Raw genomic sequence first — 27095 nt, 5'->3', positions numbered from 1 at the left:
TAAAATTGTAAGAAATAAATAAAATCCAGTTAAAAGCCCAAATGTTTATTCTTTACTTCGCATTTCCCAGACCTGTCCCATGGGCCACATTCCTACAGCCCTATTCTGGCCCCTGTGCCTTATGTTTGACACCCCTGTTTTACATAAATAAAATAAATGTGCTGTACTGTGAAGAAATGTGAAGTGTTTTATTCAAAGTGTTCAACTTTTCTGGATGCCCCGGACTCCTGGATTATAGATAATGCAGTTGGGGGGGGGGGGGGGGGGGGGGGGGGTATTTGCAGTATGCCATATAAACTGTACAGGCAATGGGTACAAAATCTAACTTAAAGAAAAATGACAACCACCACACATGCAAACAAGCTTCTTTTTAATGCACAAATCTCTACAACTCCAAAGCACATTTCAGTAATAATATGTAATACATGCATACTGAGGGACTTCCAGTGCTTTATAATTTGCTTTCTTTTGCCGATCCAGGAGAGGTGGTGGGAAATATAGGGAAGACCAAAATAAACACAACCCAAAGCTTGTTGAGATTTGTATTTACAGTAAGTAAAAGCTCAAAGTCCATTTTGATATTCACCACATTTTCTTCTCTTTTTTGGGGATAATTCAAGATTGCAAAACCCTCAAAACTGGAGATGCTGTCGTGAAGGGTTTCTTTCTTTTCTCCTTTCATATTGAGCTGGTAAAAATCCAGTGGTTACCACAGAGAAAAATACAAAGACAGATGCCTTCACTGCTCTGTGTGAAAGTCTGCAGAGAGCGAGCGGTAAGGGAGAGAAGGAGAAAGAGTCTTTCTGCTAAATTCAACAGGCTGGTATGAAAGCACAGTGATTAAACACAGAGTGAGTGAGCCGTTTTCAGACCAGCCACTTCACGAGCGGAAGCAGAGCACGATATTTCAACTACTCAACTGGACACCACTGATTGGATTGGTCTCGACTCCTGAATACATTCGCATTCATTTGTAATTTTTTTCATTTTTTTTAAAAACTACAGACATAAATTCACACGTCACTGGTCAACACTTTCTTTACATCCAAATATGATTCCAGGTTTTTAAAGGGAGAAAAAAAAACAAAACTATTTAGCAAGACTGCTTTAAAAGAAAGGAAACATCTCTGGCACATCAGAACAATATGCAGTATTTTAAAGGAATAACCTCACCATGTTCACCGAAACAGCAGAGCTTGATCACTTGGAGTTTGGTCAGCTTCACCTTCACGTCCCTGCAGATCCCTGAGAACTGGTCACAGAGCAACAACGTGTGGTCGCCCTCGTGTGGTTAAAGAGGACTTCACAGTCACGTCAATCAAGTCATCAAATAAAACAGCAATTACAAACTAACAACTAGTAGATACTGTATCGTACAATTCGGCAACTTCAGTTTGATTTAATAACACATTTACATGATTCTGCGACTGGTATTCTTACAAAAATTCATAACGTATTATAAGAAAATAAATATTCCAATACATTAGTGCAACGCAGTAGTCCCCTCAGCGATCGCCGCCATGATTGAAAACACACCGTCCTGCTTCACGTCCACTCACTGAAAAGCTAAAAAGGAACAACATCACTACCGTCAGGAGTTTACGATGCCGTGAGCCAGAAAAAAAACGAGAAAGTTCAGAGTGCAGATGATGTCACAATTAGTAACCACAGCTTGAAGCTTATATTTCACTTGCATAACACAACTCCACTCAGCAGCTCCAGGCAGGACATCGACACAAGGCATACAGTGGAAGGTCCCGTCCCAAAACAACAGAAAAGACAGCAGCTTCAATAAAGAGTTTCCTTTAGTGTGGCACTTCGAGACCAGACACTCTTTTATCTGCCAGGCAGCCCTGATCCAGGCTGAGCACGGCCTCCACACAGTAACACCTTCGGTCGAGAGGCTCCCTTCACCCCACCTCTGTGCTTCCAGGTCTAAATGACAATGTGAAGGGAAGCAGAGGGGGAAGCTGTGCTGATCCAAATGGAGCTGAGCCAGCGCTCCTTAAATTCCTCCCGTTTCTTGTTTTTCGTTTTGGCAGAAACTGATGGGAGGTGGCGGGACGGGCAAACTGGGTAACGACACTGAATCACGAGGCCTGGGATGGGTTTTTTTTTTTCTTCTTTACCCACCCAAGTCTCAAAGCTCCGTGGTCTCCCAGCTCACCTCCCGCGGAACCTGGCGTCATTTAGTCCCCGTGTGGATGACGGTAACAGTGGAGGGTCGTGGCCTGGGTGGCTCGGCCGACGCTGGTGGCTCCTCTCGAGTGGGAGAGGGGGCATCTGAGTCCTGATGGTACGCTTTAGCAGCACATGGCAGAGGCTCTATAGGGTGACCTGTGGGAGAAAAAGATTTCCTTCAGCAATGAATCACATGCCATTAACTCTAAGATAAAGAAAGTTGCCAACAAATAATAATGAGCACGACCACAACTGCTTGCTAGATCTCCTGTAACAATTGAACCCTGTAGTTGTAAGTTAAACGAATAAATACTAAAATATTGTAAATACTGGATTATTTAGTCATCTATACATGTTAATCACAACCCACAGTGCAGCTGATTTTTGCGTAAACAGCCCTTGAAAAACAGATCTACAGATGCTTCAGAGAAACAGTGTTTGTGAGCCTCTCTGTACGCCAATAAGAACCCATCATTTTATTCAGCTTCTGCCTTTTTATGGCTACTTGAGCCTTTATTTGATCCTGGATCACATAAATGGTAAAACCATTGATAACACTTTCATGTTGTGCATTACAGCAGAGTGATTCAACTGACAGCGTTCCTGCTGGTTATTTTTATTAGCTTTTAATTTAAAAAAAAATAAAATCCTCACATTTGAGAAGCCGCATTGATTTTTTTCCCCTTTGTCAAAGATGTGTTTTTGTAAAAGTGGATCATTTTTATAATAACATGCAAAAGTCTTAAGACAATCTGGATTTCTCTATAATTTTCTACTTTTGGTAGCCATCAGCCAGCTTGTGGTACAAGCTGGCTGGACGCTGAACCACTCTTCTTTGCACAATTTAGATCATTTAAATGGGTTGGTTTCCTTAGTCCACAAATTTTCAATATGATTGAGGTCGAGGATTCAGGAAAGCCATTCTAGAAGGTAAACATTAGCTGTCTTTATGCATTACTACACTAGTTTTGATGCGTGTTTAGGCTCATTGTCCTGTTGGAACACCCAGTTGTGTCTAAGTTTCAAATAACTAGCTGGTGATTTGAGGTGAAGTTGAAGAATTTGGAGGAACCATACTGTTGTACCTCTAATTACTGATGACCATTTGAACCAAAAATTTTAAATTTGGATTAATCTGACCTGTTGCCACTGATTTTCAGTCCAGTACTTGTATAATGTGGAATACATCAGCCTTTTCTGTCCGTTTCCCTCCCTTAGATATGGTTTCTTAACAGTCACTCTTCTACTGAGACCATTTCTGATGCTTCAGCGAGCACTGGGCTGATCAACCGAAGCTTTGGTGGATTTTTTTTTCAGTTTCTTAAGAACGTGCCTTTCAGACTGAGTAAAGAGCAGCCAATGTCCAAATAAAAACTCTGAAAGGCTTTCAGAAAGCCTGGAGAGCTAATGCTCACGACCACTTTCAAAATCACTCTTTGTTAGGAAAATAGAAAGAAATAGGGGGGTGGTGGCTCAAGACTTTTGCACAGTGTTGTAAGCGCTGACATCAAACTAAATTCAACAAAAAATTAAATTAGGACCACATTTCACATGTTAAACTCCATTTAGACTGTTTAATTTGAAAAAACTCACAGCTCGAGAGCTTGTTAAACAGTTGTCATTTAGCTTAATGAAGTGGGCAGGAGAGTGAAAAGGCTGCGCTGAGCGTGGCGCTAAAACTGAGACGTGGTCGTGTGTGAAATGTCACTCACAGTCCTTCAGGGAGAGCGGGGCGCAGTCCACAGACTGGCTCTTGGCTGGACCTCGGCTCTGAGAGCTGGACACGGAGCTGGAGCTGGAGATGCTGCTGCCAAAGCTGGTGCCCAGCTGCAGGCGTCTCATGTGGCGGATCACAGCGGTGGCGTTAAAGGCTTGCTGTGAAGAGATGTTGTAAACAGACAAGAGTAACCAAGACAGAGAAAATATTAGAATATAGTGTTTTTTTCTTTTGTGATATTGAACAACTGAGAAAAACGAAGTCTCACCCTCCATTTGCTTTTGGCAAAGTTTTTCCTCATCTGTCGACTCACTGACTCATGTATGTTCTTACACAGAGCAGTGTCTCCAGCAATCCTGAAAACAAAACAAAAAAACAGATCAAATATAAAAGACAACACACACAAACCAAAACAGCATTACCCAGAGGACTTATATTTGTATGTGTAAAATCCTCATGCTGTTTTCCAATTTGCTGCCGTGATTTTTTCCCCATTCAGCGAAAACGTCTTTGATTGATGGGGCGATGTTTCAGCAGGTGCTCGCACACCGTATCATGTTCTGCCTCATTCATCACAATATCTCGGCATGAAATATCGTCAATGAAAGTCATTTCTCTCAGTTACGACACCTGTTACCGGTGTCACAAGCCACATATTTATATCAGAGGGACCACCTGCCCGAAACCTCGAAAATATGCATCGCTGGCTAAAGGACTTATTGGCCACCTCAGCTGGAGACAGCAGCCCACGCCATTTTTCTCGTTAAGCTCTGATGCAGGCCTGGGAAGACATCCCAATTGTTCATCAGAGTCCACATTCTTCGAGGATCCTTCACGACACCAGCCACTAATTGGCAGCCATTTATTCAGCAGATTTCTCTCCGAGGGCCGGCGATGCAGAGCAGAGGTGGACTCGCGGCTCGAAGCCATGGTGACAGATGACAGTGGGAGGACGAGCACTCCGTGATAAATGCGTAAGCCCGGCAATCTGCGTAACACTGCTGTGTAATCGCACCGAGATGTGTGGTTCCCTGTGATTGTCTGGATGGGACGCAGTGTGGCGACGGTCAGTTTCTCACCAGGGGTGCTGAAGGGCCTGATCGCAAATAAATCTCTTCTCTGGATCCTTCTCCATTAGGCAGCTGATGAAGTCTTTGGCTGAGGAGGGAATTAAAAAACAAAAAGTCAAAAGTTCATCCAGATGAGAAAAAAAACTATATCATTCAGTAACAGGCTCCCACTCCTCCTGCGACCCTGAACTGGATAAGTGAATTTATATGATATTAATACAATTCTAGACAAAACGCATGTAATTAAATAGATAAAGAGAAACCAAAACTGCACAATAAATTCAGAGTTGAAGTCTCCAATTAAGTATTATTATTAGTCGACAACCATTAGAGTATTAATAGCGAATTGGTCCCAAGCCTGCATTCTTTCTAATGCCCAGCAGGTGGCAGTGAAAAGAAGTCTAAATATATGGAGGTCTATAGGAAAAATGAACTTCTGTCTCACTTGGTTTATGACCTCAGTAAACACTACCCTCATCAGTCTATGGTCTCATTCAGTAGTTTTAAGTCTTACTGAACTCAACGTGATGTTCATTTAGTAAATAATGACCCACATTAGAGTCAAAAGAGATGATGATGCAAAGTATGCTTTAAGCCGGGCCGGCATGAACATGCAGTGTCTTTAGGTTTCTTAGTGATTTCTGCCCTTTGCTCAGCAGCCTCCTTTTTTTTCCTCATGATTTAAGCCCTCATTAAACGCTTTCCTAATGAGTCTCTTGTCTCAATCCCTACTTTCATGCCGTCCATAGAGACTGATCATTTATGTCCCATTTAGAGTAAAATAAAGTAAACAATAACAAGCAGGGTATTCTTTATTATCTGGCTACCCAGATGGCTACCCCGTGGCTAACATGCTGCGACCATACGAGTGTGCAGCAATGTGGGTGTCTCTGTCAGATCCACATATTGCTTGTTCAGAGATAAGATGCAATAAGGTATGCAAGGGAAGCATTTCCAAAATTATGTGCCGTGGCCCCCTGGAGAGCTGTGAAGTTACTACAAGGTGGCTGCAAGAAGTCACTTAATGACAAAAAGCTTTTAATTTGTTTTATACGTCTTCTCTATAGAGGAAGTAAAGCTTCTACAAATTTACAATGTACATGTACAAAGCAAAGTGTCTGTAGATTAAAGTGAATCAATGAAAACACAAAGATGGAGATCCTTCATAGTCTCACATGATGATCAGAGCTGGTATTATAGGTTTGGACAGATGGCAGAAGATTTTGAGAGATTTCAGTTCGGGAATGGGCCCATGAAAGTACAGTTCTTAGAGTAGATTCCTTTTTGTTCTAAGGCTGTCGCTAGCATCCCAGCTGATTTCACAAATACACCTTGGCAAGGAAACTAGCCAGCTTGTGCTAACATTAGCTAACAAGCTCAACACACCTTTCAAATTATCATTACACCCAGTTTCAACAGACAAAAATATCAAAACTGAAAACTCTGGACTTCAAAACACACACAGAACCTAAAGGTGGCCAATTTTGATATATACACTTAGTGGCCACTTTCTTAGGTATCTGGTTGGACGCCCTTTTGCCTTCAGAATTGCTTTAAGTCTTTGCAGCACAGATTCATCAAGGTGCTGGAGACATCTCTCAGAGATTTTGATTCATATTGACATGATAGCATCACACAGCTGCTCCAGATTGGTCAGCTGTACATCTATGATGTGAATCTATTCCACTGCACCCCAAACGTCCTCTGCTGCACATATATACAGTGACTGTGAAGACCGTTTGAGTACAGTGAACTCACTGTACTGTGCTTTGAGGGGAGGAAACAGCAACTGAAATGACCCGTTGTTACAACCAAGGTGCGCACAAGAGCATCTCTGAACTGAGCATCTTGTAGCAGATGAGCTACAGCAGCAGTAGACCACAGCAGTCAGCTAACAACAGGAAACTGAGGTGATGCTATCATTTCTTCTATTTAGTGACACAATTTACATTTTTGGATTTGGCTAACCATGGTCTAGTTATTTCTTCTACATAAAATTTCTAAGTAAAGTACAGAATTCATGAAATAGAAATGTTACCATATTTCCCTCCAACACAAAGACTGACAGCTAAAACTCACCAGAGTCAGATATGTCGTCCCAATACGGCGCGTCAAACTCATAGTCTGCCTTGAGGATCTGCTCAAACAGCTTCGAATCGTTCTCATCGTAGAAAGGAGGATAACCACAAAGCCTGAAAAGATGAAGAGGGTGCGATTACACAACGACAGCCAGTGTGAAAGCCATCATCAAACTTTAACCCAAATCTAAAAGGATTTGCTGTGGTCCAATCTCATTTACAAGCAGTTTGATTTTTCGCATAGCACGCAACAAGAGGCGCCTCCGAGGGATTATGGCGAGCACATGAATACAGAGAGAGAACAGTCAGAGGCACAGACGGTGCGGGCATTCAAATTACACATGTGCAACATGATTGGGAATTTTTGCATTATTATTATTATTATTACTAAACTTTTTTCTACAGCAAACATCAGGCAGAAGTGTCTTTTGTTAACATCAGAAACACTTAATGACCTTAAAATTCGCTGCACTTAAGGAAAAGATCATTACACCAGGGATCGACACCACTTTGCATAATTAGGTTGGCGGCTTTGTGTAACACTTTCTACTGAAAGCCTTCCAGGCTTTGAATTATAGGAAGAGCAGCTGTTTAGACTGCTTTTATATACTGCACTTTATTACTTTTCTTAAGATATGAAATCCTAATTGTCCCCAATTGCACTTATTTTATAATTTTATATACACAAGGTCAAGAAATGGCACCAATAGTCAGCCTGCAACCACTTCAGAGATCCGGGCAGTACAGAGGTGATTCCTAATAACTTAGTTGAATCCCTTAACCGCTTTTCATCTTTGTCCAATTCTTGATCTGCTCAAAAATACCGGCTTCCTAGCATTTAGCTCGTAGCATTACTGCGCACAGTACATCCTAATAGATCAGCTGACTGCATGACTAGAGAGACCGCCGTTTATCTTTCATTTTCAATCTTATTATCTATTTCATTGTGTTTGCTCACTAATATATCTCCCTTTCTTAATCAGGACACTTTGAGCAAAGAGGTTTTTAATCTCACTGAGGTTTTCCGCTCAGTTTCTGATCTGAATAAAGAGTTTCTGTTTAAATGGGGGCCTATTATGCTTATTTACAGCTCAAAGCTTCTTCTTCTTTTTAATTTAGGAACTTCACTAGAGGGGCTTTGTTTGCAAAAATCCCTACAGATTTTATGCTGGCAGTAAATAATCATTTTTAGCCATTTCGTCCCATTCACTCCTAATTGTCAAGGAATCCCCATGAGCACACTTTAGGGGAGATGCAGCTGGTTTTGGTGTTGTGGTCCATAAATAGGCTCTGTCTACTTGCTGGGTATCCCATGACTGTTGCAGATTTCCCTACATAAAAATGATAAATAAATAAATTTAAAAAAGTAGGAAGTAGAAAAACAACAAAGCTGTGAATCACAAGCTGATTCACTTTCTCATACTTTTACCTCTTTATTTGGAAGTTTGACCGTCTGTATAATAGGACAGAAACAAAGGAAAAGCATGCTCCCTGTATGAGAACTAAGGCAGAATTTTAAAATGATTACTCACAGAATATAAGCGATGACCCCAATAGACCAGCAGTCCACAGCTTTACTGTAAGGTTTCTGTGCTAAAACTTCAGGAGCTGCAACAACAAAATGTTCTTTTTTAAAAACATCATATATATTTATGCAGTAAAGCAATGCTAGCAGTTTTCTGCATGCACGACGCCACAGAGGCTGGAGGACAATGTGAATATTTGGTGGAGTGCCTGAAGCAGATGGCTAAGGTTAACCTGCAGCTACTGGCAGATTAAATTAGGTCACGTTCAGCCAGCGAGACCATCTAATTGTCTCTGAGTAAGTTTTCAGCAAAGCCAGGGCGTCAGAGGGCATCCTCACCGACGTATCCTGGCGTCCCACAGGCGGTGGCCATCACGCCACCTGTTCCCTCCATCTTTGACAGGCCAAAGTCACTGATCATGATCTTTGAATCGTCGTGAGGACTGAAATACAGCAAGTTCTCAGGCTGAAAGCATAAAAGAAGACAAAAGCTGAAACTTATGCATTTGCATGTCTGTCTGCGTTTAGTTAGAAGTCATGTCATGTGTGCGCTGGCAGCAGTTGTGGCAGTTCTTTGTCTACATTTTGCTACGAAAGACATTACTTAAGCTATTTTTAACAACTTTTTACACAGTCTCTAATTGGATTAAATCATAAAGCCGCAACATTTTACATCTAAAAGGTCAAGTCTGGACACACATGGCTGTAAACGTTAACTTGAGTGGTTGGTGGAAGGCAGCCACCAGATGATAATCAGATTCTTCCGATTAGACTGATGTTAGTCACCAAGACATTAAGATGTCAGGCAAAATGTGACATCCAGGAAGCTCTGACGGTTTTTCAGAAAAGGAAAATCCCTGACATTTAACCTTTGCGGGTCATGAGTACTGAGTATAATGGCACTCGCACAGGTTGAACAGCGGGGATTTCCTCCTTACAGGGTGACTGAAGAGGTTTCCTGGTTAAGCACTAAAAGTGCAGTCAGCTCATCAACACCAACAAAAAAAGAAGTTTGACTATGAATATCAAATACCGCAGTACCTTTAGATCTCTGTGTACTATGCCCATGGAGTGCAAATAGTTGACTGCGTCCAAAACTTGCCGAATAAGCCGACTGGCATCCATCTCTGTGTAGAAGCCCTTTTCTACAATGCGGTCAAACAGCTCGCCTCCAGACACCCTGTCAGTCCACGCACACAACAGCAGAGGGAAAGGTTACATAAAACTGTATTTGCAGTGCTTTACAAAAAGCAGGCGTAAGGCAAAGAACGATTAAACGCATTACTGTTTTTCATTTTATGTATCACTGTTTGCTCTTTCTAATTTGATATTTCATTTTAACACCACAAATTCTTGCCTGCTTGCATTTTCCCCTTGAAGCTGCTGCACGCCTTACATGCAGCAGTGAATGAAAGGGCCCTTGCACAGGAAAAGTGTGGGCTTCTTTACTTATTTGTACCTGCACGAAAATCTCCAAACCAACACTCCGGATCGCTCAAACAGCCTTCCTGTTGAAGTTCACCCTCAGGGATTTCCTCTAAATCTCTACTGAAGCTCCTTGCATGCATTTCTATAGTTTAGTCACTTCTTGTATAATCCAATTTATGCCTGCAGTTTAAATTTGTTTAGCTTTTAGTCACTTCCCAATGTAATAGTTTTTTTTATTTGATTAAAATAAACAACTTATAAAACACAACAACCTGTAAGAAGGAAGGAAAGGAAGCTAAAAGTAGGCATCTTCTTGTTTGCTTCATCTGTATGAAATGATCTACTTTGCGGCTATGAAATATTGCTAAAGCTCTAAAATACCTTCTTTTTTAATTCCATCTATGATGACTCATTATGCAGCAGTCGTTTATTATTGTTTGAAACTGATGAACCAGCTATTTTCAATGACTTTAAACTGCAGCTACAAAAGGCAAAACTCCCACCAAAAACACTGACTCATATTAAGTTAAGAATATGCGCTTTCATATAGTGCTACCAATAAGATTTACGTAAGTGAGACTTCGGAAACACTAAGCACCTTTGAGAGATACAAAGAGGCCGGGTAATGGATGGCTAAATTGCTGGTGCATCACTCACAAATGCTGTGAAATTATCCGGGGAGGGAAAAAGGTGTCAGAAATCATGAAGACGTGCAGTTTGCAGGAAAACGGCATAATGGCAAAGAAGAATTTCTGCAGAGTGCCTTTTATCCCACAACTTCACTCCACAGACAGCTATGCATGTGCTCCTCATTGTTGCTATAAGGATAAATTGATCATCTTTCTTGTAGACAATCGGATAAGAAGACTGATACCATCCTCCCATCTGTCCCCTAAAAGTGATTCTTAGCTGCACAGTGAGCTTAAACAACCGTGGAAACAGCCATACCCGACAATAAACACAAAAAATCTTATTAAGTAATTCATTCATGACAACAACGTGGAAAAATGGAAAAAAAAGTGCAGCTTAAAGGTCTGAGAAGTGATGGCAGAAGTGCCTTAAACCTGCTATTTTTTTGAGGAGGCTAGCAGTTAGCAACTTCTTTGGTTAGAAGTCTGCATAAATGTCTATGAGAAAATAAGCCTACTGTTCATTTGATCTACAGCCCCAGTAAACCTTCTCCTGGTGAGTCTGGCATCTCAGTAGCAAGTTTCACATGTTCATTCTGAAAATTACTTGTCCCTGTTACTCCTTGTCCCTGTTAGAGACAAGGAGGACAATATAGCAGGCTGTGCTACAATGTAAACATGAGTTATCCCTTGTTTGTTATACCCTCAGAAGCTACTGCTAAAATGCCCGAAACTTCACTTGAGGCTGGATCCAAAAGTCAAGTCAGTGGGCCCAGTTTTGGTGAATAAAACAGTAATAGCTTATCAGTCCACTACTTAGCATTTGTTAGCAAGTATCTCCTGCTGTGAGATGCACCCACCAAACCTGCTTCCCTTACTTCAGGGGTGTCCAACTCCAGGCCTCAAGGGCTGGTGTCCTGCAGGTTTTAGAGGTGTCCTTAATCCAACACAGCTGATTTAAATGGCTAAATTACCTCCTCAACATGTCCTGAAGTTCTCCAGAGGCCTGTTAATGCAATAATCATTTGAGTCAGGTGTGCTGACCCAGGTTGATATCTAAAGCCTGCAGCACACTGGTCCTTGAGGCCTGGAGTTGGAGACCCCTGCCTTACATGATACCGCTGCACTCTCATTCAAATATCGTATCGTTTAGCTCCAAAATAAATAAATCAATAGCCCGCAAGTATCCCATATGGCAATGCTGATGTTACAAAACAGTGACTATGTCCATCTTTTATATACAGTCTATAGCCACCATCCGATTTCAAAAACACTAATATGGCAACAAGGTCGATCCTCAGCACAAGGTCTGAAAAAGGCACTTCACTGACCAGCAGATCAGCTGTCACTGTGGTTACGTCCATCTTTTATATATAGCCTGTGGATCTATGCACATCTATCACATTATCTGTGATATTTGTTTCTTTCTTAAAAATAAAATTCAGTAGTGTCCATTATAAGCATGTAGCTCCTTGTAAAATCTTTGTAAAAGCTCATGCTTTTTTTTGCCTCTAAAGTTAAGCCAAGCTAGCTGTTCCCAAGTGTTTCCAGTCTTTATGCCAAGCCAAGATAACTCGTGGGCTCAGCTTCATGTTTACTGAACATATAAGGGAATGTCAACAATATACTGATTATTATCTCTGCAAGAAACACAAATGTGACCTAAAGTACTGCATGGAAACATACTCGTTAGTTGTTGTTGTTTTTTTAAATTGCACTACTCTTACAGAAATGGACTCCTGTCTCTTTAAAGCATTGCTGCATTTACTTCAGCAAAGATGTCTCAAGGATATTAAAGACACTTACTCAAGCAAAAAAAACAAAGCAACAAAAAACCACATTATCAAAATGACAAGCCAAATGGGAAGCAAAGAGCTGACCAGTGGTGGCTTGATGTACTTACAGCTGCATTATGAGGTACAGGTGGTTTGAGCTCTCATAGATGTCCTCCAGAGCCACTATATTCTCATGCTTTATCCTGCAGAAGGAGAAAAGAAAATTCACTTTTCTTGCTGTCAGCTTCTGTTCATTTCAGCACAGGCTACAAATGAGGTCTAATTAGACTTTTCTTTGGTTAAAATGATGCCCTGTCGACTGAAAGCCCTTTTTGCTTTCCATTATAGAATGTGTGCACGTCCACAGTTACGAAAAATGAACCTAGTGTAATGTATTGTTCATACAGGGTGGGGGAAATTAAAAAAAACCTTTTGTAAATGGCAGCGAGTGTGGGGATTCTTAGATGACACGGAGCGATGAGTCATGAACGGCAACCCCTGTTAGCAGGAGCACCTGAAGAAAATAACACAGATGCTGGGAGAGCCTGTGTCCAGGTAACCAAGATAGGGGAAAAAAAAGTGTGCAAAGGCAAGGTGATACACAGATGACAGAGCATCTTCAGAAGGGCCAGTGTGGGGGTGGAAAAAGAGGAGGCGGGGAGAGTCTCAAAGGACCAAACAATCTTCACAACTTCTCTCCTTTTCAAAGTCCAGAATGAAAATGAGGTTTCGGTTTGAGGCCTGTTAGACTAACACAGACGAGTAAAGGGTAAGAGGACGAGAAGGAAAATGGATGCGTAACCATGACAGGGAGGGGGGGGAAAAAGAGAGGAAGTCAAAGGATAGCAACTGTAACCAGGCACTCACTTCAAGAGTGAGTGATAACTGAGCTTCTTGCAGCAATTACCCATCAGGCCCTGGAGGAGGATGGAGTGTCACCTGGTGTCAGAGCAATCCTATCATACCCTGTAGGTGTGTGGGTGTGTGTCTATGTGTGTACACGCAAAATAAATCGATAGATGGGATTAGGTGAGGAAGTCACTTAAGCCCGACAATGACTGTTAAATAAACAGACTAAATAAACCAGCTCAGGGTTGCAGAGAAAGAGAAACAAGTTTCCCCAGAGGATGACACGAACCTTGCTAAACAACCCTGCAGCTGGGTCAACAAAGTTCCTCGAAAGGCCACTTGAGTCTCGCTTCATCATTCAGTGAAGTTAAAATACCAAACTTTAAATCAGAGATAAACATGGCACAGTAAAAACAATTTAACAGAGATTCTGCCAGGCTTCACTGACTTGGAGTTCAGCAATGTTAGCTTGAGATAAAAGGGTTTTTGTTTATTAAGGGCACCATCTGTCAAATATTTTTTTGTGTGTGGATTGTAAGCATAGACTGTATATAAAAGATGACCACAGTCATAATTAAATTACCCACTGGTGACTGCTTAACATTTTATGAACACCATCTTGGTGTTTTGAAACTTGATGGCATTAGCGCGAGGCGGCTCTAGCTGAGATTTTTATGGGGACAGAGCAAGTTCGTAGAGGGCCGTGAAGACCTGGTTTGGTAGCCCCTACTGTTCATTCAGCTGAATTCTATTATTATGCTTACACTAAGCAATGAAGTTCGGTAATAATGAAAAACTTAAACATCCATCGCCTGATAAGTTACTGCAGTGCAAGTTTAATTTAATTATTTGGTTAACAGTAGCAATGTGCAGCAATCATGGTAACAAGCATGACGGAGCTGATGGGCCTGTGCAGCTCCAGCTTCTACAGCTACTTTTAAACCGCTGAAAATTGCAAAACAAATTAAATGTGTTGAGGATGTTGTGCGCTCACAGTCAGCTGTTCTAGTGTGTGGTGAGCTCATTAATTCACTTCTGCACCTAAACAACATCTCTCTCCTGTTCGCCCCCTGCTTTGCCTCTGCAATCTAGAAGATATTTTTGCACTTTTATGACTGCTACATTTCTTTATGAGTCCACTGAGCGTGTATGGTTGTAATTATGTTTAGCATGTCTGAATGGAAGTGCATTTTTCAGCTTTGTGGAATAGCAAAGTGTCTTGAGTCAAATGTCCCCCCCTGTCATAGCTAGCTGTTCGCCCTCTGTATACGCTCTGCTCCCAACCCTGAACCCAAGTCTGCTGTCTTTTTTATACAGTCTCAGTGATTGCACTGTCCTGAGGTCTGTGCTCCAGTTCTGGTGCATGAAATTCTACTTTATGAGTCAGGTTCTTTTCCAGATTAGCAAGTCTCTGTATCTGTGCAATGTGCAGTCTTCTCACGAGCTTGGAAGCATTAGCTGATAACTAGGGCACCGCATCATCCAAATAGGGTCACTTCTGGCACTTTTACATGCAGCCTATGTGAGGTACCTACTTCCTTAGGACGGCAATTTCGTTTTCAATGCTCGTCTCCTTCCCCTTGAGCGCTTTTTTCGGGATACACTTGATTGCAACCATCTTCCCCGTGGCCTTCTCCCGCGCCATCACCACTTCAGAAAACGCACCGCTGGAAGAAAGCAAGACAGAAAAAGAGAAAGAGTCCTGCTTTATATGCGCTCAGACAATATTGACACATCATCAGTGAGTAGATAGGGGGCACTCAGAGGCACACAGGCCAGAGTACACAAACGGCATATTGGGAATATTTACTGAGAACTGGCCAAGTCCCCGACTATGGCCAGCAGCCTTCTGTGCTGGCGTACGCTTGACGCTTGCGCGCAGCCAAAAGCACAGCAAACACTTTTAAAACCTCGAAAAACACCCATTTAGGATGGCAGATAGCGTGTCTTCCTCTGCCATCTGCTTCCATACGTGAGCGCCTTTAAAAACAAATACCAAATTAGGGGAATATTTGCTCAAGCAATCTGTATCTGTTGCCATGATACCACATAGATAATAAAGCTTGCTGAGCAGGAAGCGTGGTGACTTTTTTCCTTGTTTTTATTGCACACCTTCAGGATGGTTCGATGTCAAGCTCTTAAAGATTTACTGGGTCACGTGAGCTGGGCTTGTTATGATCTAAAAGGCAGATTATTGATTAGCACACAGTCTTACAACTCTAATGTCTTTCATTAGGATTAAAGGATAACACAGAGGAATTATTATTCAAAAAGGTGGTGCTATAATATATCATGTAATTATTATAAGAAGACTCCTTATGACAAAATTACCGAGTTTCTTTTACTCAAGTTGCAAAATCAACCATCACATTTAAGCCCAAAATAGTTTGAAATATTTAGGTTACTTCCTGTATGTTCCTTTTACATCTGAAGGAGCAGACATTAGGGCTTCCTCTTGCAAGTATATCTATATTATCCACTTTTCCGGTTTCTACGTGCTTTTACATGTTGTTCTTATTGTAATGTTAGAGTATTGGTCGGTTCTCGGTTGGTGAGAACAGGTCTCCACCGGAAGATTCTGGCAGCAGATCCAGAGCACAGTAAAGACCACAGACACCAGCTGCAATTCAAGATAAAGGAACTGGAGTCTGTGCAACCTGCAGGATGAGCTCCTTCCTGGAGAGGCATCTGAATGATAAATGACTACTACTAAAGTACCACGGCCAGTAGGGCTGTGCCACATCATGTTACTGAATTTCCCGGAGGAACCCACCCGAGGGATTAATAAAGTTTCATCTATGTTGTCTGCAACAATACCAAGTTTAGCAACAAAATCCATCTACATGCAGGCTATAACGAAACAAGCCCAGGCATGTCTGAGACGGAGAGTCCATGTCCGCCTGACAACAGTTTAGTTCTTCAAGTACTAAATTGTTGTCACAGCTGCTCCAACAAAGCATAGTATGTTTCAAAATATGCAAGAAAACAGTTCCAGCTAAAGATGGAAACAAAAAAATGCTTCACAGAAAGAAAAATATCCACATCATTTATTACAACCAGGCTACCGAGGAAGAGCTGCTACAGCTGGCGACGCGTCACCCCAGGAAATAAATGTTTCTCTCGTGCATAGATGATGAGTATAGGCAGTAGGTTAAACTCCCTTCAACCCAACGCCATAACCTGATGTGCACCTCTCAAGAAAAGTAACTGCACATCGGGTTATGTGGACACAGCACGCTGAAGTGGTTTAGATTTCCCGCTGAAGCATATTTTTTTTCAGTTTTATTAGGTGACAGTACTGACAAGTTTTTTTTAACTATTGTCAAAACTGGAAACTTGTTTCAATAGATTCACACTACTAATTGGGAAGTACGTGATATTAATGGCAGCTCATTGGAAAAGAAGGAAAATGCCCTTCGTTTATTACATTACTGGATCAAAATTAAAGTCTATGTGTGGATATACAGAAAGTGAAGATCTACAGTGTTCCCAAACCCAGTGCGACTAACATCAAAGGCTCCATTATGTTTTCATAGTGTAATCACCACCTCCCAACAGGCTGTAAACTCAGCGCCACTGGCTGCAGTAAGTCCCACCATGGCCATCAAATCCACGCTAATCCCCCATCCCTCCCTCTTACAGAGGGGGGAGGGTCAGTCAGTATCGTGGTACACAAACAGAGGCCTGTGTGGGCAAACGCACACTACTTTGTTGCAAAGCCATGCTCCAGGTGTGATGAGGTGGAGTGCACTCACCGCAAACAGAACGGTGAAGGCTGGAAGCGTGCGCCCTTCTGACTTGACCTCATTCTGACATATGATGTGGGACCATATGCAAATTCAAGGGCTTGTGCAGGTGAATGAGTTGGTGCACTACTTGCTGGCCTGTTACAGCACTATCTTCCCACCACAGCTGCTGCTGCCATTAAGGCAATGGGCGTCATTCTTATTCAGCACACGCCACCAATTTCCACAGCTGTACGGACATTCGAAGTGCAAAATTCCTCCGCCATCAGCACGCGCCGCCTGACAAGCAACTCTCGAGCGTGGTTTTTCAGAGCATGTGTTCTGCTTTCTGCAGCAAAGGAAACACAATGAAGAAAACCACAGGAAGCCTATGAACTCACTGAGAGAGCATGGTTAAGGGTGTATAACACGGTTTCGGTCCCCCTTGCTCACTAGACTGACAGGCAGCAACATCACTTCCTGTGAATGACAACTTACAATGTCAATGCATGAAGCATGACAAACTGTGCTGCAAGCTCTGACTCAATTAATTCTATTAGTTCATCATTCACAGGAAATAATACGTGTGATCTCTGCTAGAAGCATGCATATGGCAATGCTGCTGCCCACACACTGCGTGTGCACATGCATACACATGGATGCAGTTATGCAAGAATTAAACTGATCAGACAAAAACTAAGTTTGCCAAGTAAAAAACTATTAAAGCAAAAGTGATGAATATTTTCAAGCTCCATGTTTCAGATTTGAGAATTGACCTACTCCAATCTAGCAAGTGGAATTAGTTTAGTATTTTATAAGCTGCATAATTAACTGAGGAGTGACAATAATCATTAGCGAAAGTGCAACTTAACTAAACAGCCATTTGGGAGCAGCACTAAGTGATGAGAGAAAGAGTCATCGAAATTGGACCCTTTATTGAACCTTATCTCAATATATTACGCACAATGAAAATGACTGTATGCCTGCAAACTGTTCCTGACCCAGTGTCAAAGACTGCACAATCAAGTCAGCACACTGACTCAATAATGTCTGAATTTTAAGTTCCTCCCAGAGCCACAGAGCTCCCCGTTTCGCTGCTCTTGGATGACAGAACGAGCTGTGTGTGACAGTCTGCAGTCACACAACACCACCATGTGCAGATATCCAACTCAAACTGGCTGACTAATGCGAAATGTGGGCTGCTCTCTGTATGAAACCAGAGGCTGATGCTGCAGATGCAGATGCAAAGCGAGCCTCCTATCTCTCATCTAGAAGAAAAAATAAATAAATTCTAGGCCACGACCTCAGCTGGTTGTTCTTGGCGATTATAAAAATGCGGGGCAATTTTGACGGAGTAAGTACGTTCATGGAGGAGGTGGCGGGCTTTGACAACAGAGCCTTGCTTACTGATATTCACAGACGGTGCCTGCATTGTGTTACTGCGGGGTAATCACACTGATTCATCTTGTGTAAGATGCATTAGAGCGGGCAGTTACGCAACATATGGGATGGAAGAGTCGGAAGTCGATAATCCAGGTAAGGTAATACCTAAAGTCATTCCTGAAAAGTGAGGCGACACCTTTAAATCAGACACAGAAGCGATGATGAAACCTGAGTCGAGTTCGAAATCAGTTCAGGGAAACCTTGTGGGCTCCCTCATTAAGACTGGAAACCAAAATCTAAAGTCAGGCTTGTAGGATACAACATTTTCTCGCAGAAGGCTAAACTGCTACGATGGTGGCTTAATTTTACAAATTTTCAGCCACGATCCCTCAAAATCTGCTATCATCAGTGTGCAGTCTTTTATTGTCTATGTGGAACACATAAAGTAGTGCCCTTCAGCCATAAATGAAACCATAGAAAGTCTGGTGATTACGCTTCTCCACAAAGATGAGTCAGGCCTTGAGCACACAAACTTTCACAGGACCTGAAAATGCATTACAGAGAATGAACACACTACACAAGAATTTCTAAAGCCTAAATTGTTCATCAGTCCACAATAAGGCAACGTGTCCACAATGGAAATTCAGGAGTGTTACTCCTCTCCCTAGGAGTGGGTGTCCTGCAAAGCTCGCACCAAGAGAACAGCGTGTAATCCTGAACGAGGTGATAAAGAACCCGAAGTAACAGCTAAGCACCTGCAAAAATCTCTACAACTTGTTAAAAATCCCATTATTAGGGGGAAAAATAAAATTCTGAATAGAAATGATGTTAATGGAAGGACATGAATGTTCCACCAAACTTCTGGGATGTTCTGCAGGCAAGGTGAGTTAGAAGCTGAATATGGCACACTATGTTTGAAGCTTAGTTGAGGGAACAATGAAAAAGCAAGAACTTTTAGAGGAAAGTGCGATGTGAGGAGAGGTTGGCAGATGCAGATATGACAAAAATGACCTGAAGCAAACCACTGAACGGTCAAAAGAAAAAGACAAAGATTCAACATCATTGCCCTGATGTTAACCAATATGGGATGCTGTGGCAAGACCTGAAATAAGAGAAATTTTGATGATATCTGACTGTTGTCCAAGTCTCGTCAGCAGCTGTAGGACTCATCTAATGGAGGTTGGTGCTACTAATGGAGCATAAGCTGCATCTGTGAGCTTGCAAAATACATCCAGTCCCTTTAAAACTTCAAACTTCTGGGACTGATCTGGTCAGTTAAGCAGAGGGGTTTGTTAATCAGTTTCAGCTGCTTTGGTGTTATTAGGTAGTTCGGCTCCACCCGGATGGCATATCAATATGTGCCATCGCCAGAAGGTCTGCTGTGTCTCTCAGCACAGTCTCAAGAGCATGCAGGAGATTTCAGGAGAGGTAGTTACTCCAGGAGAGCTGAAAAGGGCCGAAGGTACTTAACCCATCACCAGGAACGGTATTTACTCGGTTATGGAAAGAGAAACTGGATCAGTACTGCCAGAGAACTACAAAATGACCTCCAGCAGGCCACTGATGTCAGAAACAGAGTTCATGAGGGTTGTCTGAAGGCCGACGTCCACCACTGTGGAACCCAACTGGCATTTACCATAGATTACCACAACTGGCAGGTCGACCTGTGAATAAACTAGAAATTAACAGTTTTTCAACAAAAATGAATCTGGCTGAATCAACTGACACAAGAGTTTGCCACTTACTGAATGAAGAGATTTAGCACTTTAGTAATAGAAAAGAAAAATGCAAAATATTGTCTGTAGTAGAGTAGGCTGAATATTTTAATGTTGGGTTCTGGTTTAAGAAATGCCAGTTTGCAGAAAAATAAATCAAACATTCCCTGCAGGAGGGGGATTTCTCTCCAACCAGCCAAAAATGGCTTTCTGCCTGTTAAACGAACTCGACTAATACATCCAGTGAAATCCAGCAGCTGTTAAGGTCCCTACAAGTGGAGCTGGGAGCCATTATTCTAATACCCTGTGGACCTCAGGCTACTTTCCAGTAATGTGCAATTTGAGGTCACTGGACTGATGATGAAAAAGAGAGCGATGGTCAGTTTACAGGCTGTTAAGAGCTACTGGTGCCCACAAAGAGCTGAAAAAAAAAAGGTTTCTGCCAAATATTTCCCAAGAGCACAAGATAATCTTGTCTGAAACCACAGATCAGTCTGTCAGATAGCAGCTGAATTATTTTAATAAGTGCAATTACATTTCCTGTGCTCTGATACAGGGCAGCTTTGTATCCTTCCAACTCTCCGAGTACACTGGATAACACAACATGGCTGTGCAGGCATTCACTGCGGTCAGAGGTGCCACGGATGCAAATGGAAATGTCTGTGCACAGTCAGTGTAGATGGAGAACAGCAGTGATGGTGGGAAGTGGTAAACAGTCTTCTTCAGGCAGAGCAACCAAGGTCCTCTATCATCCTAGTTGCCTAGCTTCCACTTTCACGGCATTCATGCAGCTTTCAAGGACCCAACTTGTTTCAGAGAATTATCAATGCACAGAGGCAACAACAGTCACTTCAAAACCAACAAGTGGGGCTCTGTGAGAGGACAGCTCAGTTTAATATTGGTGTTTATTTATGAATGTCAAACTTAGAGAAAAAAAGATAATTTTCCTAAACTGGAAGCTAAGTGAGGACAACTTTGACACTGCAATTTCAGAATGTGGGATGTAGAACACATCACAAAACACTCAAAGCAGATGTAGTTGGAAAGCATTTTGGACTGCATTTGAGCCACAAAATGTAGGGAAATAAATAATGTTTTAGAAGATTTGCTTTAGTGAAGTACAGGTGTGCAGTGCTCTATGCAGTCCTGTGAAAGTGCTAGGCACACCATTACTGCTTCCACGGGAACTGATAGGGTAAGTAGCAGCCAAGAGCTGATAATCAAATACACTTGATTAACTGATCATCAGCAAGCGGGAGAACCTCTATAAAAGGAGAAGTTCTGGCAGTTTGCTGATCTGGAGCATTAAGGTGTGCATTAACACAATCCAAAGTCTTCCCAGGAGTGGACGTCCCAGCAAATTCACCCAAAAATCAGACCATGCAATGCTCAAAAAACTGCAAAAAAGCCAAATATCTGCAGGTCTCAGTTAGCATGGAAAATGTTAAAGTTTATGACAATATGATTACAAAAAGACAGAACAAGTCTGGCTTGACAGGACAAAGCTTCTTCTCTCAGAAGAACCTGGTAACACAAGTTAGCTTAGCAAAGTTACATCTGAACCAATCACTTCTGCAACAACGTCCTTTGGACAGATGAGACCAAACAGGAGATCTTTGCTCATAATGAAGATCAAAGCAAAGCATATCAGCACAAACACCTCATATGAACTGTCAAACACGGTGGTGGAGGGGTGATGATTTGGGTTTCTTTTACAAACACAGGACCAGAGGCATGTACGACAAAGCAGAATTATATCTTATCCAGGTAACTTTGTGGTTACCGGGGTTTTCTGTACTTACAAAGAGCAATCATTTCTTACTAGGGTGCATCCCCCATAGTAACTTGAACATCAGTAATAAATACAGATTCTTAGATGCTGTTTTCTTTCTTGACTTTTTCAACTTTTTTTTTTTTTACCAATAGGCTGTAAACAGTCTTGCTATTCAATATGCATCAATAGATGAATCAAGTCACCTATTTGTTCCTTTGGACTTTATATCAATCACAGGTAGACTAAGCCTACATTTGAATTCTGTTTTTGTATTTACATGCCATTAGAACATTAAACATCATTGGGGCTTTCGATGAAAGAATAAAAACTAATGGTCCAACGAGATCATAATCCATCAGATTTTCCCACAGTTGGCAAACAGAATAAATTTTATTAATATAAAAGTTCTTTTCCACTTTTACTGACCACAAAAGGAGATCGATCAAAACAAATAAATGTGATTGGTCAGATGATGCCAGCACCACCCCTTTCATGTGAACTTGCTCGTATCTAGATCAGGACAACCAGGGTTAACATAGCGAGTTGATAACACTGGCTTCACACAAAGCTGGTTAAGGTAAGTGGATCCAGGTAACTGGAAAAATACCCTCTGCATGTCGGGTTTTCCTTCATTGTACCTGGGCACGTTGCAGTCACCGAGTTAACCATGAACTCATCTGCATCCTAAAGTACTGTAAAGTGAAATGTGAAGCCATGTTTTCAAAGCTTGACTGAAAAACTGCTGAAAACAAAAAGAATCAAGGTGGTGCAATGGTCCAGTCCAAGCCCAGACCTCAAGCCCATTGAAATGCAGTGACAGGACATTAAGATAGCTGTGCATAAATAAATGCCAACAAACCTCAATGAACTGAAGCAGACAAGGGGGACAAAACTCCAAAATTCCTGCACAATGATCTGAGAAGCTGATGACGCCCCATGGAAAACAACTACTAAACATGCAAGCTCTAAGGAGCCTGAAAAGAAAGTGACTGGACTAATTTAAATTTCTTGAAGACATTTCATCTTTTATCCAAGAGACTTTTTCCAGTTCTAAAACCAAACGCTGGAGAGTCCCAGGTATTTAAACCTTATCGGCATTTAAGAACCTGTTCCTTAGACCACCATGACCTGGATGACTGAGAACCTACAGATTTACTAAACATGCAGTTTTTATATCCCATTGACCTCCGACAGCTATGGTTCACCCCTATTCATTTAGAAAGGGGTCCTCAAATAACTCCTAATAAGCATTACCAAAATGGCTTGCTTTAAAAGAACGGGTTCATTCTCAAGTCTCTCATAAAGTCGGGAGGAAGCTGCTGGTGGAGACCAAAACAGAACAATTAAACTGGGGTTAATATTAAGCCTCTGTTCATCAAGTGGACACAAACGTAACTCAACCTGAAGAGAAATGTGGCCGGTGTGTTAACAGTAAGTTCAAAATTTTAAGCTTTAAAGATAATAAACTATGTAACAGACACATTATCTATATCAAACTCATCTGTGGCATTAAATACAATCCAATTATCGGGTTGCTGAAGTGTCTCACCTCACTGCATCTTACATAAGACTCACTTATACAAGAAATCTTGCATAATGGACTTAAAATGTTTACACAATGGGGAAAATAGCGTGCTGACAGTCAGACTCTAGTATGTTAGTAATATCTCAGTCAAATACTTCAAAATCTCACAACTCTTCGCCCACTGGGATGTCTGAAGCTGCACTCGGGTAACGTCAGCTTACTTAACTTGCTCCAACAGGCTATCAAGCAGCTTAGGGGCCTAAAATTAGGCCAAAGTCGAGCAGAGCTGAAGTGATGAGGACTACCTTTCAGTGGTGAAGATCTCATTAAATCAACAACAACAAAAGAGCTGGGAGAGAAGAGCGGCCAAGACCATTATAGTGTCACGGCCACAAGCTTCCTGTTCTAAAAGTCCTATCAGTTTCTGATCAGCCGCTCTGGCCTCCAGCTACTGTTCGGATCTCATCTCTTTGTTCTCGTCTTGTTCGCACCGATGTGAACTTTCTTTGCAAGAGGGCATCCAAGCATCTCAGAAACAATGCGGGCAGTCGTTGCAAAGAAACATTCACCTCCTTTATCTCAGGAGGTGTGATCATTGCGGTGTGCGTTTGAGAACGATAACACATTCAGAGCGTTTCGAAGAATAAAGGTGACAAGGTTAAAATGCAAAGATCCACTCCAAGCATGAAATGCATGATTAAAGATCAGTAAAATTTACTTTAACAGGCAGAATAGCCATTAGTCCAATGTTACTATGCATCAGGTTCTTAGGTTTGCCATTGTAACATAAGAAGGAAACACTTGTGAAAAGCACATCAGAACAAGAGCACAGTAAATTTTTTAATGAGCTTTCCATGTTTTCTTTGGCAGCAGGACACTTCCAGAGGGATGATCCCTCTCGGACAGCGATTTGGAAGCCTAACAACTGAACCAACAGTTGAAAGGTGGAGCAAGAGGAGGAAGAGGAAGACAATCTGTCCCCTCCTTCGACCAGCAGCACTTCCTCTTCCATTTTAATCCCCAGCGAAAGCTGCGAGCTCGCTGGGCTTTTGTGCCCCAGGTGGCCTGTTGTGAACCCGGGAGTGCAACAACAAGCCACTTCCTGATTAAGACGCGTAGGAACAAGTAAAAATGGCCCTCACTCGAATTCAGCCAGCCAGGCAAGAGGAGTACACGCTGTACGGTGTGTGCCATTACAACCGAGTGCTGACGAACCAGCCCCGCAGATGTGTGCTGGGTCGTGGGCGGAGGGTTGTGTGTTCCTCCAACCTGGCCATTGTGTGGACAGTAAGTCTCAGTGAAGATGATGATGATGATGATGATGATGATTCACTGGTCTTATTCAGAGGCTCTTCACACACAAATGAAAGCCTTGCGGGGGGGGGGGGGGGGGGGTGAAATAAAAAAGAAAAATCAGAATTGCCTCTAGGCAGGAATGTCTGACTGTTTAGTCCAGCAGCTGAAGTGTTGAGTGCGCTTTATGAATCACCAATCTCAGAGAATTTTATGATGCTGCTAGAAAAAAACCAAAAACAAAAGAAAGCACAGCAGATCTGCAGTCACGCTGAACAGCTCAAGTTTCCCCCAAAATGAGAGGATGATGATAGGATACAGACTAATCAAAGTTTACACAAGGGGACGATGCTCCGAAGAACAAGCCACATAACCATAGTGACCAGAGACCTGTCTTTTTGTTTTTTTTACTGTGCTTCACACCAGTTTCAGCTAAATTAAAGAAAACAAACATGTTTCCTTGGGGAGACTCCATCCCTCAGCATCTCATAACAACATCAACACCACAATGACTACTTCTCAGGAAAGAGGAGGGGGAAACCATCTCTCTGGGGGGGGGGGGGGGGGAGCAGAGCAGCGAGAACTGCACTCTGTTAAACGTGTGATAACACCTAGCAGTCTATCACAAGGCTGCTTGGATCGTGTGAGCACGACCTGCTCTGGCTGTCTCCTGTCGCTCATTCACTCAGGCTCTTCTGTCTGTGCTGCATGACTTATTCAAAGAAGAAAAAGGCATGAAGTCAGGCAGCACTAACAGCAGACCAAAATAAACTGTGGAATTCGCCTGCTCTGTGGTCCAAGGGCAAGGGACTAAGTTCAGCCAAAGATGAGGGGAGTGGAGGAGTGGAGGGTGGGGAGGGGAGGTTTCCCTAAAAACAAGTCCACACAAACCAGAGCACAGCAGTTTACTGTACAAACAAGAATCTGCCACAGTGACACAGATCCATAAAACCCCAGACGTGATCTTTCTCAGCTCAAATACATCCCTCTGTTTGGAGAAGAGAGTCAAGAGGCCGACAGAACAAGGCACAACACCCACTAAAGTCCTCACAGATGGCCCCCTTAATTTGGGGGAGCTGATTTCTTCATCATCATCATCATCATGTAATGCAAAAGAGGCCCCCGCTGTCTTTGTCACAGTTGTGCCGATAAATAAATGTCAGCCTTAACAAAGCTCTGGATACACGCGTCAGTCCTGGGAAAAAACATAAAAGCAGAAACATGCCGCAGTAGTTTCTGAATGAACCATGACATAACGGGGAGGGGGGCATCACGCGAGTCTGACTTCACACATGATTAAGATCCCCCCCCCCCCCCCCCCCACACACACACACACACACACACACACTGAACAATAAACTCATCAGGCTCCAGGTCTGGGTTTAAAACGCCTCTATCAGCGGGCTGTAAGTTTCTGCCTGCGTCTGTCACCGTCAACCAGTTAATTCAGCACACATTCAACAGCTGTCAGTCAGCGCTCATTTCCGCCAAAACCGCTACACTGTGGCATTGTTGTCTTGACACCAATTTGCACAAGTGGACACAAAGTTGTTGGTTTTCTGTTGTTGTTTTTATCCGCCCGCAAAGCCTGCGTGTATCGCGTTACTCACGTCCCAAGGACTTCCTTGAAGTCAAAGATTTTCTTGATGTCATCGACATGCTTTTTCCAAGATCCATCGCTGGACTCGCCGTTTTCTTTCGCCATTTCGCGCAGGGGTGGGGGGAGGAGAAGAAGAAGAGAGAGAGACAGAGAGAAAGAGAGAAAGAGGCTGCCGGAGGATCACCAGTCGTCTCACCCAACCCAGGAAAAAAAAAGAAAAGAAAAGTAATGCACTTCTCTATTTCGCCAAGGGCTTCCTGGCTTTCTGTCAGCACAGTCTATCTTGCCTCCTGAGCCCTTGCATGCAGTCAGGCAAACCCAAAGGGGGTGTGGGGGGAGGTATGTCCTACTCCGAGAGGTTATTTCACTAATCTGTTTGACGTAGCGGATCCCAAGCCTGAGCTTCCCCGGTGCTCAGATCACTGTGACGGGGGAAACACAGGCTCTCCCCCTCCTCCTACCCCGGGCGGGATTCAGTCAGTGTTCATGCGGCGATGCTTTGAGCAGAGGACGGGCTACTTGCAGGAGGATGACACTTGGCAGTCGCATCCGAGCTGCTGTGCCATCGAGTCACACCGACCGCCCTGTGGTTGTTATAGCAATAGGAGTGGGAGGTTGCTGCTCCCGCCTATCTATCTGACAGCGCAGGCAGCGATTTAAGTGTTCGCATTGCAGCAAATCACCGGCCCGCTGGAAAGTCCTGGAGTCATCGGTGTCAGCGTCCGTCTGTGCGGCAAAAATAGATTGTCACAGTTAACACAAGTCTGTGTTTCTGCGTCTGGGTGTTGCACATGTGCGTTGGATTTAGAGGCAGGTGCGTAGCTAGGA

General features: G+C 42.7%; 1 protein-coding gene across 1 annotated transcript; it reads right to left on the bottom strand.

The window, feature by feature from the left end:
- Nucleotides 1–353: 353 nt before the first annotated feature.
- On the bottom strand, nt 354–27095 carry camk1db (calcium/calmodulin-dependent protein kinase 1Db). The gene is made up of 11 exons (XM_082538398.1): nt 26278–27095; nt 14788–14919; nt 12532–12606; nt 9613–9751; nt 8911–9037; nt 8579–8654; nt 7048–7160; nt 4978–5056; nt 4167–4254; nt 3894–4056; nt 354–2337 (listed from the first exon to the last, which is right to left on the bottom strand). Exons 1-11 carry the CDS (start codon nt 26370–26372, stop codon nt 2186–2188), a joined length of 1239 nt encoding a protein of 412 aa, XP_082394524.1. The 5' UTR covers nt 26373–27095; the 3' UTR covers nt 354–2185.

The sequence above is a fragment of the Aulonocara stuartgranti genome (assembly GCF_965226115.1).
Source record: "Aulonocara stuartgranti genome assembly, chromosome: 7".
Classification (NCBI taxonomy): Eukaryota; Metazoa; Chordata; class Actinopteri; order Cichliformes; family Cichlidae; genus Aulonocara; species Aulonocara stuartgranti.
Note: the sequence above shows the minus strand (reverse complement) of the source record. Positions and strands in the feature narration are given on the sequence as shown.

Coding starts and splice junctions, on each gene's coding strand:
- camk1db (XM_082538398.1), bottom strand. CDS start 26,372: ATGGCGAAAGAAAACGGCGAGTCCAGCGATGGATCTTGGAAAAAGCAT. Junction 9,752..12,531: donor CTGTACCTCATAATGCAGCT/GTAAGTACATCA, acceptor GTGGACTGACAG/GGTGTCTGGAGGCGAGCTGT. Junction 9,038..9,612: donor TAGTACACAGAGATCTAAAG/GTACTGCGGTAT, acceptor TTATGCTTTCAG/CCTGAGAACTTGCTGTATTT.